Source organism: Gopherus flavomarginatus, chromosome 1 (genome assembly GCF_025201925.1).
Source record: "Gopherus flavomarginatus isolate rGopFla2 chromosome 1, rGopFla2.mat.asm, whole genome shotgun sequence".
In the NCBI taxonomy this organism is placed as follows: domain Eukaryota; kingdom Metazoa; phylum Chordata; order Testudines; family Testudinidae; genus Gopherus; species Gopherus flavomarginatus.
The window spans coordinates 32,573,393-32,587,929 of NC_066617.1; the positions used below are offsets into that span (position 1 = coordinate 32,573,393).

General features: G+C 40.3%; 1 protein-coding gene across 5 annotated transcripts in view; it reads left to right on the plus strand.

Annotated features, from left to right (window-relative positions):
* CPNE8 (copine 8) overlaps positions 1 to 14,537 on the plus strand; it is a 269,466-nt gene that overhangs the window by 123,138 nt on the left and 131,791 nt on the right. For 3 of the 5 annotated variants that reach the window (XM_050936194.1, XM_050936195.1, XM_050936196.1), the window contains 3 exons: positions 1,938 to 2,042; positions 8,121 to 8,162; positions 10,454 to 10,529. In XM_050936194.1, the coding sequence (XP_050792151.1) occupies positions 1,938 to 2,042; positions 8,121 to 8,162; positions 10,454 to 10,529 (223 nt within the window). Of the gene's footprint in view, positions 1 to 1,937; positions 2,043 to 8,120; positions 8,163 to 10,453; positions 10,530 to 11,966; positions 12,071 to 14,537 lie in introns of all 5 variants that reach the window. The other 2 variants (XM_050936193.1, XM_050936192.1) reach the window with 1 other exon arrangement.

The following is a 14,537-nucleotide window of genomic DNA, read 5'->3' on the forward strand; positions in this document are numbered from 1 at the left end:
AAATCAATAATTTGTTCTAACTTTCCAAGAGAGAGTTGTAGTAATTTTGTTATAAAACTGGTAACCAATCCATCCAAACAATTAACAGTGTGATTGTTAGTATTAAATTCCAAGCTGAAAGTAGAATAGAATCTTTTCAGTTCAGCTACAAAATGCTTGTAGGTCAAAACTTAACTTCCATATCCAAGGTATATCTCCCATTTAAGGAAATCATTTATAGGGAATAAATTTTAACCTGTTCTCGATAACTGATAAATAGATGCCACACTAGAATTCATCTCAGTACCTCTTTTCAGAAAGAAAAACATTTGAAATTTAAAATGATTTTTATTCAGCACCGTTGAGGTTAATTGAATCGTAAATGTAAGAAATGTGCCATCATATTGCTCTTTATTTTAAAAGAAACAAAAATCAAAATCATTAATAAAAAATCATTATTGCCACTTCCCTGAGATTTTTGAGGTACAAAATCTCATTCCTGACCAATAGTGTTTTGCTATTTTGAATGTAAAATGAGGGCTAAACAATAATTTATTTTAAAAATTAATAGTATCTCTAAACAGAAATGATTGGAATTGATACACAAACGGACCCTAAATGGGCTATCATTGACTATTTCTCACTGTCAAGAAATGTCACAAGGAGCTGCACAAAACTTGGCATCTATGATTTCTGTTGCTACAATTTGTCTCCAGAAGCAAATGATTATTATTTACATAGCAGCAATAGTGGCTGGACACTGCTCAGACAAGTATGACTACTCAGTCTGCCTCACTAAGTTTACTGTCTTGTGTATACAAAGCAATGGGAAATGAGAAGTGATAAGGGCAGGCTGATTGAACATGAGGGTTTACCATGTTCCACAATTTTTATTCAGATTTTGGTTTGTTCTTTTTAGTGGAGTAAATATTTTCCCAGGTGTCGTTTGGAAATCTTTTTCTGAGAGAAGGATTGAGGATTGTGGTTCTCTACTGGTATGATTAGCTGGCCTGAGAAGAAAACTTGTAGAACACCCAGGTCCAAATTCTGTTCTGGTTCCTGGGACCACAGTAGTTGTGCATTCCACCAAAAATGTTATGATCTCAATGCACAGAATAGTCCACCTGGATTTCCTTCCAAATCAATCTGTGCAGACATTTCCTATCCATACGGAAGATAAAACAAAGTGATGCAAGCTGTGAAACAAGTTTTAAAGTCAATTGCGCTGTGTTCTTTTTAACCAGCTTCTGGGTTGGTTCAACATTTTAAGTGTCCTATTTCTGTGCAGTTCCTTCTGTTTGTTGCAATTTATGTAACCTGCAACTGTTCTTCGATAATGGACATATTACTAAAACTTGCTATCCTTCAGCTGAATGTGGTTTCAAGGTTTGAACTTTCTAAAAGAAAGCTCTCTGCCTAGTCTCCAATGGCTGTCAGTGGCCACATACATGAAACTTTTTTGGATGTGTAGAATCACATGATTCAGGAAAAATTATCTGCATTAAAAAAACAGTTCCATCTACATTTTTCTAGAGCTAGGCCATCCATTAGAAGGGTCCTAGTGGTTTATCTGAAGTAGGTCTGTTCAAGTCCAGAAAAATAGCTCAAGAGTTTTTCCATGTGCAAGCAGTCAAAGAGTAACAAGGACCCAGCTCACCTTCTCTGAGTGCCAACCTTTATAGAACCAAATACCACTGTTAAAATGAACACAGCAGTCATGAACTGGCACAACTGAAAGTTTATAAATGCTAAAATCTGCCCTTTTCCAATTAGGTAAAATCTTCCTAGTCCTACACTTCGTCATACTTCTGTTTTTAGATTCTATTTTGACATATTAGCTTTAGAATTAAATTCTTTGAATACTGTGGTAGAGCAATAAAGAGATTGACTACTTCTGCATATTTGTGACTCCAGATTTGATCATTCACAAGTGAAAAAAATATTTTTTTTCTTTCCAGTTTTACAATCTGTCATAAGACAGAAGTTGTAAAAAATACATTAAATCCAGTGTGGCAGGCATTCAAGATCTCTGTCAGAGCGCTGTGTAATGGAGACTATGACAGGTAAGATAAAGGCTGAGTTCTATATGCAGAGGTCATTTTCTTTTAACTTACAAATTCTTGTATGAATAACTTTTGTAAGCATTGCTGCTTCTGAATTTTTTGGTTGGGTTATTTAATCTTCATTTTAGAAGACATAAAATTAGTTCAAAACATTGGTTAAATTAAAAAAAAATATTTATCTGAATCCTCTACTTAGATGTGAGCAAAGTTCCTTTTAGGTAGGAGATAAAAGTCACAAGGCATAGGCATTACACATAAATGAACAAGTCAAAAGTATTAATCATGCAGCAAGTATCATGAGTAATTCAAACTAGTAAACAATCCTCTTTCCATCAAAAGGAGTCACTGCTACTACTGTGCACAGAAACTAGTTTCTGCTCTGCTTCAGTGAGAAGCAAATACTGATGCACTACTTTCCTCAGGGGTGGAACTTGTACATCAGAGGATGCTGGGAAAAAGTCACAGAAAAATAAGGTATTTTATCAAATGATTTTTGTCTGCAGTGTCCAGCTGCCACGTACATAAGGACCTGTGTGCCTGAAGTATGGAGGAGTCAGACCAGCTCAAGACCCAGCCATGCACAGAGTCTAGAAACATTTGACATCTCCAAAACTTCTTACAAATAGACATACTCCACATTAAATTCTGACAGGACCCACAAGAAAAAAAGGGTTTAACTCTACATGTTGACTACCTCTCATTGTTACCACCAGTGTTTTCTAGGTGCACTGAGACATTGCTGCAATTGCAACTGGCCCCTCTCAGCCCATTTATCGTGGCCCTGCTTCCTTGTCTCAACCTTGTATCTGGAGCTGTTGGGACATCTCATCCAGGCCTCAAAGAACACCAAAAATGTACACAGCAATCTGTCACTCAGCCTACTCCAAGTAGTCAGTACTAAGCAGCATAAGAGCAAGAAGCATTCTCATTCACCAAGAGTTGAGAACCACACTTTCATGATGATAATAAGCCTAGCAAGCCTTTCTCTCCTAAAGGATGCAAAGAAATCCAAGCCTAACTGACCCAACGTTTTTGAGGAGAAGGGGAAATTTCTTTATCGTTCTTATTGGAACTTTAGGTTGAGGACACTTTCCTGGGTATTTTTAATATTGAGGACACAAGCAGAGTAGAGTTCAAGGCTCTTCTCTCAGTATATTGCACTACTTTCTATAGTAAAGGAAAAAGTTTTCCCAATCATTACAAAAATGAAAGAATTGTCCCCATATGTTCCAAGCCAGCGGACAAAAAGGATCAATTGTGTTTGAAAAGGGCCTGGACAATAAATCTTAGCTGACAAAAGTGTTTAATAAATTATGAAATGCTCCTCCAGGATAAGTGGAATTTTTGAATTTCCTTATGAAACTCTTTATGAATTCCCATATTTCAGAGGGCTCTAAGAAATTGTATATTCACTTACAGCAAACAGCTTCATCTGACTTGTCAGATAGGAAGAGAATGGCACTTTTAAGGAGGCATATGTTTGATACAGGTGACAAGGCCTTGAAGGCAGATCTAAATGCATCTTTTCTCACTAAAGACTTTGACGTTGGGGTAGTACCACTATACCTACTGATTTTCTAGCCAGTGCTACTTTTAACTCTTTCAAGATATTTTGCTAAATAAATGTCTCATGTGATGTATAAAATTGAAAATCAACAGCTCGCCTTCTCGTTATGGAACACTTTGGGGAGAGTATGTAGCCCTGCTCAAAGAAGAGTTACCCATCCTGAAATGGGCAGGAGAAGAAACTTTTGGCACTCAGTCATTCACGTAGCTGGGAAAATAAATATTGCTACGGACTGGCTGAGTCTTTCTACCATGCACCCTAAGCAATGGAGGATCCTTTTTCCAACATATATTATCTAATTTGTAGGAGGTTGAGAACTCATGGGAAATTTGGCTATTTGCCACAATTGCAAAGTGGTAACTATTCTACAGCAGATCAACGGTACCACATTAGAAGGCATATACAAGTTATCTGTTGTTTTTGTAAAAATCCCAATATTACCCATACCTTCTCTCTTAACCCTTATTCCCAAGTTGCTAAGAAAATTGCATCAAGTTGGTCTCCCAAGTGTCTGGTTTGTTGAACTGACACTTTGGACCATGGAGAAGCCCTGGCGGCCACATAGACAATCTTTTGTCTCATGAACTGATTTACCATGACAGTTTTCAGCTATCTATCGCTGTGGCATGATTTGTGGCTCAAGTGTCAAGGTGTGTTTGGCTAAGTAACTAGCACTCCTCACAAATCTTGAAGTCAAGCAGGAAATAGCTAGAATAACAGCCTCTTTGTGATGTGCTACATTTTATACCCCTGTTAGTTTATCTTTTCCCTTTCCAGTGCCAATTTTAATTTTCATAATGAGACAAACTAGTCTTTGGAGATGTTTCCATCTTCATTCTAAAGAGTAACTTTCAAACTAATCAGGAGGCATCCTTCACTTCCTTCTCCAGGAACATGAAATATGTTTTTTAAAAAAAACACATTGTAAATTAAATTATGCAGTCTAAGTCCTTAAATTTTACTTGGAAGTGAGAGAGATTATCCAGACCACCTCATCCCCTCATTGCCTCTTTTGCAAGAGATCAGAGAGGCAAAACAGCTCCCAAAGCACTGATTTCTTCTTTAATTCATTCAACTATTTGTGAAACGTACCTCCAAGAAAAAGTTCCTATCCAGGAAAGAACATCAAACCAGTAGTCTGAGGACTAAAATTAAGTAATCTAATGTGTTTTAAAAGAGGGAGGAAAATCAGTAGGTATATTTTCTTATGTCCCTAGTTTACTTCATTGATGTAAATAGAGTCCATTCAGTACTGGAGCTTTTCAGAAAACAGAATGTTCCTCTTCCCGTAAATGGTTTTTCTGAGAAGATACAATCTCCTGGTGTTTTTGTTATGTATCAGTAGTTATGTTTGATGTGAACAAGGTCTGTTGGTTCTAGGGAAAGCCATTTTCCTCAATACTGTATACACTAGCAGTAGTGACACCTTGAAGCAGGAGAATTTTCTCCCAATTTCTAAATATGTCTATCAATCACCCATAAAGAGTGGGAGGTAGGGAAACGTTTTTTCATTTGTTATCATTCAGCATTTGCTGCTCTCTCTGATGCTGAAGACTGTCTTATGGATGGATAAGCAGCTAATACTTTAGCAATTTAGGGTATATTTTCCTAAAATATAAAGAGAACATTGTCAGGGTTGTGCATGTTGGATCCATGCATAAATAATATTAAAAAATACATAGCAATATAAGAATTGTTATACTGGATCTGATTGATAAACTAATCCAATATCCTGTGTCAAACAGTAGCCAATACTATATTCTTCAGAAGGAAGTACAAGATACTCTCTAGGATACAATTAAGGAATAACCCATCCCTAATAGGAGTTTCTTCCTAATATTGTCAATTAGTGGGTAGTTGTAGATCCTTATTATTTTTTTTTATTCTAACATTCATGGATATAGCCATTATCCATGCAAGTGTTCAATTCTATTTTTAGTCCCAGAAAGGTTTCAGCTGTAATAATATCTGGTGGCAGTAAGTCCACAACTTAATTATGTGTTGTATAAAGAAGTTTTTTCTCTTGGTTTAAAATTTGCTAACTTTTTCAATTACATTGAATGTCCCCTGGTCCTTGTATTATAAGTAGGGAAATGATTTTGTCATGGAGGTCACGGCAGTCACGGAATCTGTGACTTTCAGAGACCTCAGTGACTTGAGTCCCCAGCACCTAGGAGCTGTAGGGTTCTCCTCCACTCCTGGAGCCGGACCTCCGAGGTGGCATGGGGACCCCAAACTCCTTGCTGCTGGAGGCAGTGGGTCTCCTGGAAGTCCCAGTCACCGTGGGTGGCGGGTGTGCCCCGCTGTGGGCAGTGAGGGGACCCTGCACCTCTGAGCCATTCCCCCCGGTTGATGTGGGGAGCCTGCAGCTCCTCATTTTTGTCATGCATATTTTTAGTAAGTCATGGATAGGTCATGGGCTTCTGTGAATTTTTCTTTATTGTCTATGAACTGTCCGTGACTCTTACTACGTGACAGAATCTTTGCCTTAATTATAAGGAATGGTAAATGGAGCATTTGGTTTACCTTCTGTCATATTCTCCCTGTATAACAGTCCCAGAGTTTTCAGTTTCTCTCATGAAAATCTTTCCAGGTCTCCAGTTATTTTGTCGTCTGACTCTAAATCCCTTCTGTTTTTGTTATAACTTTTTGAGACGCAGTGGCTTGTTCTGAACATGGTAATCCTGGTGTGTGCATTCTATTGATTTATTACAATAGCATCGTGTTTACATTACATTTATGTATCCTAATGTTGTCCCAGACGCCACAGAAAAAAAGGCAAGATACCAAGAACATGGTTTAACTAGGCTGTAACTTTATTAAGTAACACATCTGGGAAACCATCTAGTTATAACTCATCTACTATCATCCTTCCTGTTCTACTTGAGGGAGAGGAGCTGTCTTCAACCTCCTTTAACTTGGTCCCAACACTGTTCCTGGGACCAGTGCCAACAGAAGAGGTGTGTTAGCACCCCTGCAATGGAAATAAACTCTCTCACGCTAGGGGCAAGGGGCATCAGCTTGGAGGTGAGAGCAGGACCCAGGTGGGCTGAAGTGGCTGCTGCAGGGCCCGGGATCAGGCCAGGGAGCAGGGAGTGGAACTAGGAGGGGCTTGACTGGGCCTGAGATTAGGTAGAAACCCCTGGGGCCCTCCTTCCCAGCTTGGAGCTGGCTGCCTCTTCCCCAAACTCACTAAGCTCTCACTCGTGTCCCCTACTCCCCCTTCTGTCCTTTCAGCCCCCATTTTTAGGGCGCTTATGCCCTCCAGCTGGGATCCCAGTGCCTTATCCTCACATGAAAGATGATGGTTTGAGAAAAAAGATTTGTCTCCTCACTGTACCAGATTTAGAAGCCAATACTCCATTCCCCATCTTAAGGAGATGCCTTCTTGTAATCTGCTTCTGTTCCTGTTTGTCAGGGAACCAGACCCCTATTGTGCAAGCACCTGCACTGCGTACCTGCTGTGTTGTGACAACATGAGTTTTACAATCTAATCTATCCACTGGGTCCCTGAGCTGCTGAAAAGAAGGTGAAAATACCCATGCCAACTTGGTAATTCTATCCCAGATGCCAAAGGGCAGACCTGGTCCTACTCTAGTCTCAAAGTCTTTGTGTAATCCATCAAAGAGCGCCCCCACCAAAGCCCATGAGGAACAGGGGGGCAAAGGAGGGATGCATTCCTTAAAGGGGCAAGGGTTTTCTTTCCTCTGCTGGCACAGTCTTATCTCTTGACCACTGCAGTATGTTTAGTGGAGGCTTTCATTGAGCTGTCCCCATTGACAGGTCTTTTTCCTGGGTAGTTACTTTCAGTTAAGAACCAAGAAATGTGTAAGGTAGTTATATGATTACTTCCAATGTGCATTGTCCCTCTGACGTTCCTCAGTCTTCTCTAGTTTTTGACTAACCTAAATAACTTTTTTCTCTTCATCAATTTTTGCGTGCTCACTGTCCATTCCCTTTTCCGGATCATTAATAGGCATATTAAATAACACCAATCCTAGCTGGAACTCTGGAGTACCCCCCAGTTGAACTTTCTGCATTATCAATATGTGAGAGACGGTATTAGAAAGGAATGTACACTCCTAAATCTTGTAATTTGTTTTGTGCTTGCACCTGAGGCATATTCTGTGGAAATGATCCCATAAATCTCATGTAAAAAGAATAACTTTGTCTTTAATGAAATTTTAATTTTATTTTCATTAACTCTTTATTTGAAGAAAATTACTTGGACTAAAATGAATTTAGTATTAAATCTTAGCTGGTATACAATGTTTTTTGTAGGGTGCTAGATGGCTAAAAATGTTAAATGATGGGAAATTTATAACTAAATCGCTCAAGAAAGTATTTTCTACTTAAAGTGAGCAAACAGCCAAACTGTCTGAGCTTCCTGCTTTTAATGGAAAATAAATCTTTGAAAACAGAGTTCATTTTCATTAGCATATTTTGTTTTCAAATATTAAGCATGGTGTTTAGTGAAAACTTGCATTTTAAAAACATATTTTTTTTTGCAGAACAATTAAAATAGAGGTGTATGATTGGGATAGAGATGGAAGGTAAGATACTTCCGTATTACAAATCACTAAAATTGGATTGTGAAAATGTGTATTTTAAAATCAATCTTAGAGGTTAATTGTTCTTTAATAAGAATTAGATGTGCATATAATGTCAATAGCTATTATATATGTGTATCAAGAAAGGAGTACAGTTTCACATAATTACTTCCTTGTTTAAACTAATATCCTTTTTAGATTATTGTAGAAAATGCCCAATCGTTGCATAATTTCCAAAGCTCACTAAAGGTATGAGAGCTGCTTGGACTTTGCAATATTGAAGCTACTCTCTAATAATAATTCCAAACAGGATCTGCAAGTTTGTTTACCCAAGGGTTATTGTAAGCCCTAGGTCTATAGTAATTCTTCTGGGCATGGCCAGCCTGTAGAGCGTGGGTGGAGCTCTCCACTTGAACTTGTTTCAAAAGAAAGGATTTGTTGTGCACCTTTCCTGCTCTCCTTCCTCCAGTAGATGTTGAGATCCACATCACCAAGTACAGCAGGAAACTACTCCCAGTACTAGGCTCCATGCTGAACATGAAGAGATCTAATGCTTAGATTCAAGTTGGCTTTTGGGTTTTTTTTTATTGGCTTTATGCTTTATTGGCTAGTTGACACTTTTTGCTTGTGAATATGCTGTTTGGTTAATGAATATGCTCATTTTAATTGCTTTTTTTGATGGCAGAAAAGATTTAGATAACAGTTAAAACTAACTTTAGAAGTTATTTCTTCTGAGATTTTTAAAATTTTTATTACTTTCACAGGGAATGAAATTTTGTTTTGAAAAAGCTGAAACTTCTATTCCTTTTATAAGTTTTTGGTTCTTAAAGTAGTTATTAAAATTAAATAACTCTTGGAAAGTCTTTGGCCTAAGTTGTTGTTTTACATGACACTTTTTGAAATGAAGATTTTCTTGTATTTTTGCAATGGGTGAGGTTTTACTTGTGTGTTGCCAGTAATTAATTAATTCCCCATTAATATAAATATTATGTACTTTAATAGTGTTATATATTTAGTAATCTAGCATTGAATAGTTATATTTATACATTAAATATTTTACTACTCGTAACAAAGATATTAGGCAGTTCTTATATGAAGGCTTGCATTTATATATAAAATGTTTCTAAATATACATGTTAAAATAAGCTTATGCCATCTTAGGCATTTGAGAAACAAACACCAAAGATTTAAGTGGAAACGTGAGTTCCACCATAAATGTTTTCCAATATTCTTTTTTTAAAGAATGAATACTTTAGTATATTTACAAAATAAATTATTTGAAGTAAGGATAATTTTGGAACTTTGTGTGGACTTAAACTCAAGTTTTTCTTTTAAAAGAAAAGAAGTGGGTGGGTATTATAGGTCCACTTTACCTCTAGTTTTATTGCTTTGATAACACAGCCCTTACAATCAGGTTCCTTCCTATTCATTTGCTTGTTCTTGAGAGCTAGAAGCAGAAACCTTTTTGGAATGTTTTGATTAGCTTTAACATTTTGTAACATAATTAGCTAAACGTGTGTATTGTCGTATTTTCAAGCATTTTGGCTATAACATTTTTGTAGTTATTCAATAAAGGTGAAAACAAGTTTGTAAAAACTTTTAAGAAGTTGGTTATAATTTTATTAATATAATTTTTGCTTCAATACTGAGGTCTGTCCCCCCACAAAGCATTCCCTTAATCTGCTGTACGAACTATGTGATCAATGGATTCTAGCACAGGGGGGTGAGCAGTACATGGAGAGCCACTATTTTTCCCCTGCCAAGCAGGTAGGTGGACAGGTAAAAGGAGTGAGTAGAGCCTTGGCTCTTCCCCTCCAGTACACAAATCAGCATGGTTCAGGACTGACTTCTCCCGACTGCAAATTACTTCCTTCCCCTTCCCACCCAACACGCTTCTCTCTGACACACACTCGCACTCTGTCATGGTGCAGGAGGGGAGCCAGGGAGAGAATGGAGGACTGTTGACAGTTCCTTTCAGGTTCTGTTCAGGGTGCACAGTCTTTACTCAGTGCTGGTTGTAAATTTGCAATCTAGTTCTTCATTCTGTGTTGGGTATAGTTAACATAAGCTATCAGATGGATTTAATCAAATCTATAATTATGATTTTGGGGAAAGAGTAATGAACATACATTGTATTTAAGTCAACAGAATAACAAATCTTTTGCTATCATGCTTTTTCTCACATGTCTATTCATGTGTCACCTGTGCTTCACTTTAGATGTATTTTTGTAATTAAAGGAAAAGTAGTTTATATTGTGTATATATTGATTTGAAAACTTTTTTTTTTTTCCTAGCCATGATTTCATTGGAGAATTCACAACAAGTTATAGGGAATTGTCTAGAGGGCAATCACAGTTCAATGTATATGAGGTAAATATTTTGAACTTTTCTTTTTATTTATCTCGAGGAAACGGATAAAGTTGAGAACTTTCAATGCTTGTTTGTCAAATTGGTCAGCATGCAGGGTTACTATCAGAATCCAAGCCTTTATAAAGGGGAAAACAGACATTCTGGGTCAAAAAGGATTGTTTCAGAAATAAGTTTAAAAGCATACGTTCTTTAGACAAGAGCAGTATCTTCCATGATGTTTTGAAAAAATTAACAAAAAATAATCTTTTGTTCTATAGCTCTTCTTTCTCAGAATACTTGTTATTTTATTTCTACACAAAGCTGTTTTAAACAATGTGCATATGGCAAACAGAAGTCACCTAAAGTGCCAAAGTAAGCAGTTAAAAGAAAAAGAAACACTTGTAACCTTGTAATCTTTGCTTAGTGTTTCATTTCATAATGTATCACTGGATTTATTTTGTCTCTGTAGCAGCTATGAAGCTAAATTGTAAAAGGTTTCTTTTAAAAAGTTTAATCAGGCCTCAGACTAGATTTGTCAGATGACGTGTTGGTTTCCTAACATCAGTAGTCATAACCACCTGACCTGCTCCAATTTATTAAAAAGGAAAATGTTCATTATACCACAGGAAGAAAATTAAATTCAGTAAATATATTCTATCAACGTATGATAAAGGCTGGTTTCCCTTATGTATAAAAGGGCCATTCTCTTCTTTGAACTTGGGTGGTATTTGTCCTCCTGGAGCCAGTCAGAACCACATTCAGCAGGCATCTGGTGTATACCTTATGATGCCAGGACTCTCTTCTCATGGTTTGTTAGACTGTGAACGCAGAACTTAGTTTCTTTTTGATACGTGGCTGCGTAGTGCCACTGTACATGTGAGCAGCAGTTGTCTTTCCTGTTTCTGCAGTATTGGTAACCACAGAGAGAAAAAAACCTTTTAGTGTCATTCCACATAGTAATTGCTGATTTCCTTCTTGAAACTTACAAGGTCTTGGAGAAGGGCAGGCATGGACAGTGGTGTCAGTGACCTCAGTGGGATCACCCCAGAGATGCCAAGTTTTTTGTCGCTCCATATGTGACATTTAAGAACATAAGAATGGCCATACTGGGTCAGACTAAAGGTCCATTGAGCCTATTATCCTGTATATCGACAGTGACCAATGCCAGGTGCCCCAGAGGGAGTGAACCTAACAGGTAATGATCAAGTGATCTCTCTCCTGCCTGACAAACAGAGGCTAGGGACACCATTCCTTACCCATTCTGGCTAATAGACATGAATGGACTTAACCTTCATGAATTTATCCAGTTCTCTTTTAAACCCTGTTATAGTCCTAGCCTTCACAACCTCCTCAGGCAAGGAGTTCCACAGGTTGACTGTGCGCTGTGTGAAGAAGAACTTCCTTTTATTTGTTTTAAACCTGCTCATTTCCCTCATTACCTCCCTGCTTTCCTCTTAGGAGTGGGGGGCAAGTATGAGCAGGACACAAAAGCACAGGCTAACTCCCCCAGAGAAATGGAAGCAAAACTGTGTAGAAGGGGGCAGTCAGGAGCCCAAAAGCAGGTGATGTATATCACAACTCAGGGCAACTGCACCTGTATTCCCCTCTGTAGTCTATCAAGGGCTGCTGCTTTAGGCTCCTGGCTCATCACTCATCACCTCTCTTAGATGGAGACCTCTCTCTCTCTCTCTCTCTCTCTCTCTCTCTCTCTCTCTCTCTCTCTCTCTCTCTCTCTCTCTCTCTCTCCCTCCCTCCCTCCCTCCCTCCCTCCCTCCCTCCCCCTCCTTTCTGACCAGAGTGTTTTTCCAGGCAGCATGGTTCCTTGCCTGCACTGTGATATTCCCGGCAACCCAGATTGCCTAAACAGGCCAGTGTGTGCCCCAACTCCAACAAGGCTTCTGATAGGCGTCAGTCCTTCAAGCCTCTCAAAGGGTTTTTTCTGTGGTTGCAAGTTCACAACAGCCTTAAGTCAGAACTAGCACACCCATGAATTGTTCAGTCTTTCATTTATACAGCTTGGGCCTTTGAACTTCATGTTCCAGGAACTGTTATGGCAGACAGTGATCCTCTCCTCAGGGTGTAGCTTCAAAAGGCTGGATTTTTACATAACCAGTGTGATGGGGCAAGGCCAGATGGCTACAGTAAAGTACTGAGAAACAGGTATGTTAGCCCCAGGCTAAACAAATCCTAGTATCCTGGTAACCAAATGGCAGTTGCTCCAGGTTAATCAAGGCACCTGGGGCCAATTAAGATCTTTCTAGAAGGCAGTCGAGATAGCTACTTTAATTAGGACACCTGCAGCCAATCAAGGCAGACTAATCAGGGCACCTGGGTTTAAAAAGGAACTCACTCCAGTCAGGCAGGGAGGAGCCAGAGGAGAAGGAGCGTGTGTGAGGAGCTGGGAGCAAGAAGGCAAGGATTTGAGAGTGAGAGAGTGTACTGCTGGAGGATTGAGGAGGACAAGCGTTATCAGACACCAGGAGGAAGGTCCTGTGGTGAGGATAAAGAAGGTGTTTGGAGGAGGCCATGGGGAAGTAGCCCAGGGAGCTGTAGCTGTCATGCAGCTGGTACACGAGGCACTATAGACAGCTGCTATCCACAGGGCCCTGGGCTGGAACCCGGAGTAGAGGGCGGGCCTGGGTTCCCCCCAAACCTCCCAACTCCTGATCAGACACAGGAGGAGCTGACCCAGACTGTGGGTTCCACAAGAGGGGAAGATCACTGAGGTGAACAAATCCGCCAATAAGCGCAGGGCCCACTAAGGTAGAGGAGGAACTTTGTCACAGCTGGTGTCAGGCTTGGGATTCTTTGGTGTGCACAGTGCGGCAGGAAAAAAAAAAAGGAGGGTGATTTTTAAAAAAAAAATAAAAAAAGGAAAGGGTTTTTTTTTCACCACAATGGATGATGTGGTGCGGGCACTGATACAAGCCACAGCAGCGCAGCAGGAGGCTACCCGTGTCCAGGCAGCCACCCAACAGGAGGCAGTGCGGCTGCAGCAAGAAACTAATCGCCTGCTGCTGGACCAGGTTTCTCAAGACCAAGCTATGTTGCGGGAACTGGTAAACCAGGTAAAGACCCTTACAGAGCTGAACCATGGCCATGATGAGACACGGCTCATACGGGCCAGCCATTGGCTGCAGAAAATGACGCGGGAGGATGATGTAGAGGCATACCTTCTGGCCTTTGAGAGGACAGCCCTATGGGAGGCCTGGCCTAGAGATCAGTGGTCTGGCATCCTTGGCGCATTCCTGTGTGAGGAGGCCCAGAAGGCCTACCATGATCTTCCTGAAGAGGCTGCAGCAGACTAGCCCCAGCTGAAAGCAGAGATTCTGGCCAGATCTGGGGTAACGACTGCAGTGCGGGCCCAGCGGTATCACGAGTGGAGGTACCAGGAAGACAAAACCCCGCAGTCCCAACTGTATGACCTCATCCATCTTGCACAAAAGTGGTTGCAAACAGAGTCCCGGAGTCCAAAAGAGATACTAGAGGTGCTGGTCATTGGCCAGTACATGAGGGCACTGCCACCAGATCTCTGCAAATGGGTAGGCCAGAACGATCCATCCACCTATGATGAGATGATCACGCTGGTAGAAAGATGCGTGACAGCCAGGGAATTGACCCGACTACCCAAGGAAAGCCCCTTTTGTAGCAAACACCCAACCCCAGCCCTGGAAGGTGGGACAGCCAAACCCCTGGGGAGTCCTAGGTGGAGGAAGAGGGGGGCCAAAAACCAGCGGAGACCCCAGAAGGAAGGGATTGCCCTGAGTGGGGGAAACCCTGAGACTAAACCCCCTAACCCACATGATAGGGGAATGATTAGAAACAATTATAGATGTAATGCATGTGGGGAGTGGGGACACATAGCAGCACAGTGTCCCAGCACCGAGGAGCCTATGCAATGCAACTTGGGGGACTGGCAAGTCCCATGCTCCCTTATCCACCTTGCGGGCGTCGCATTAGCCCCGCATAACTACACCAGGCCGGTGAAGATAAATGGAGCAGAGACTACAGCGCTTGTGGACTCGGGGA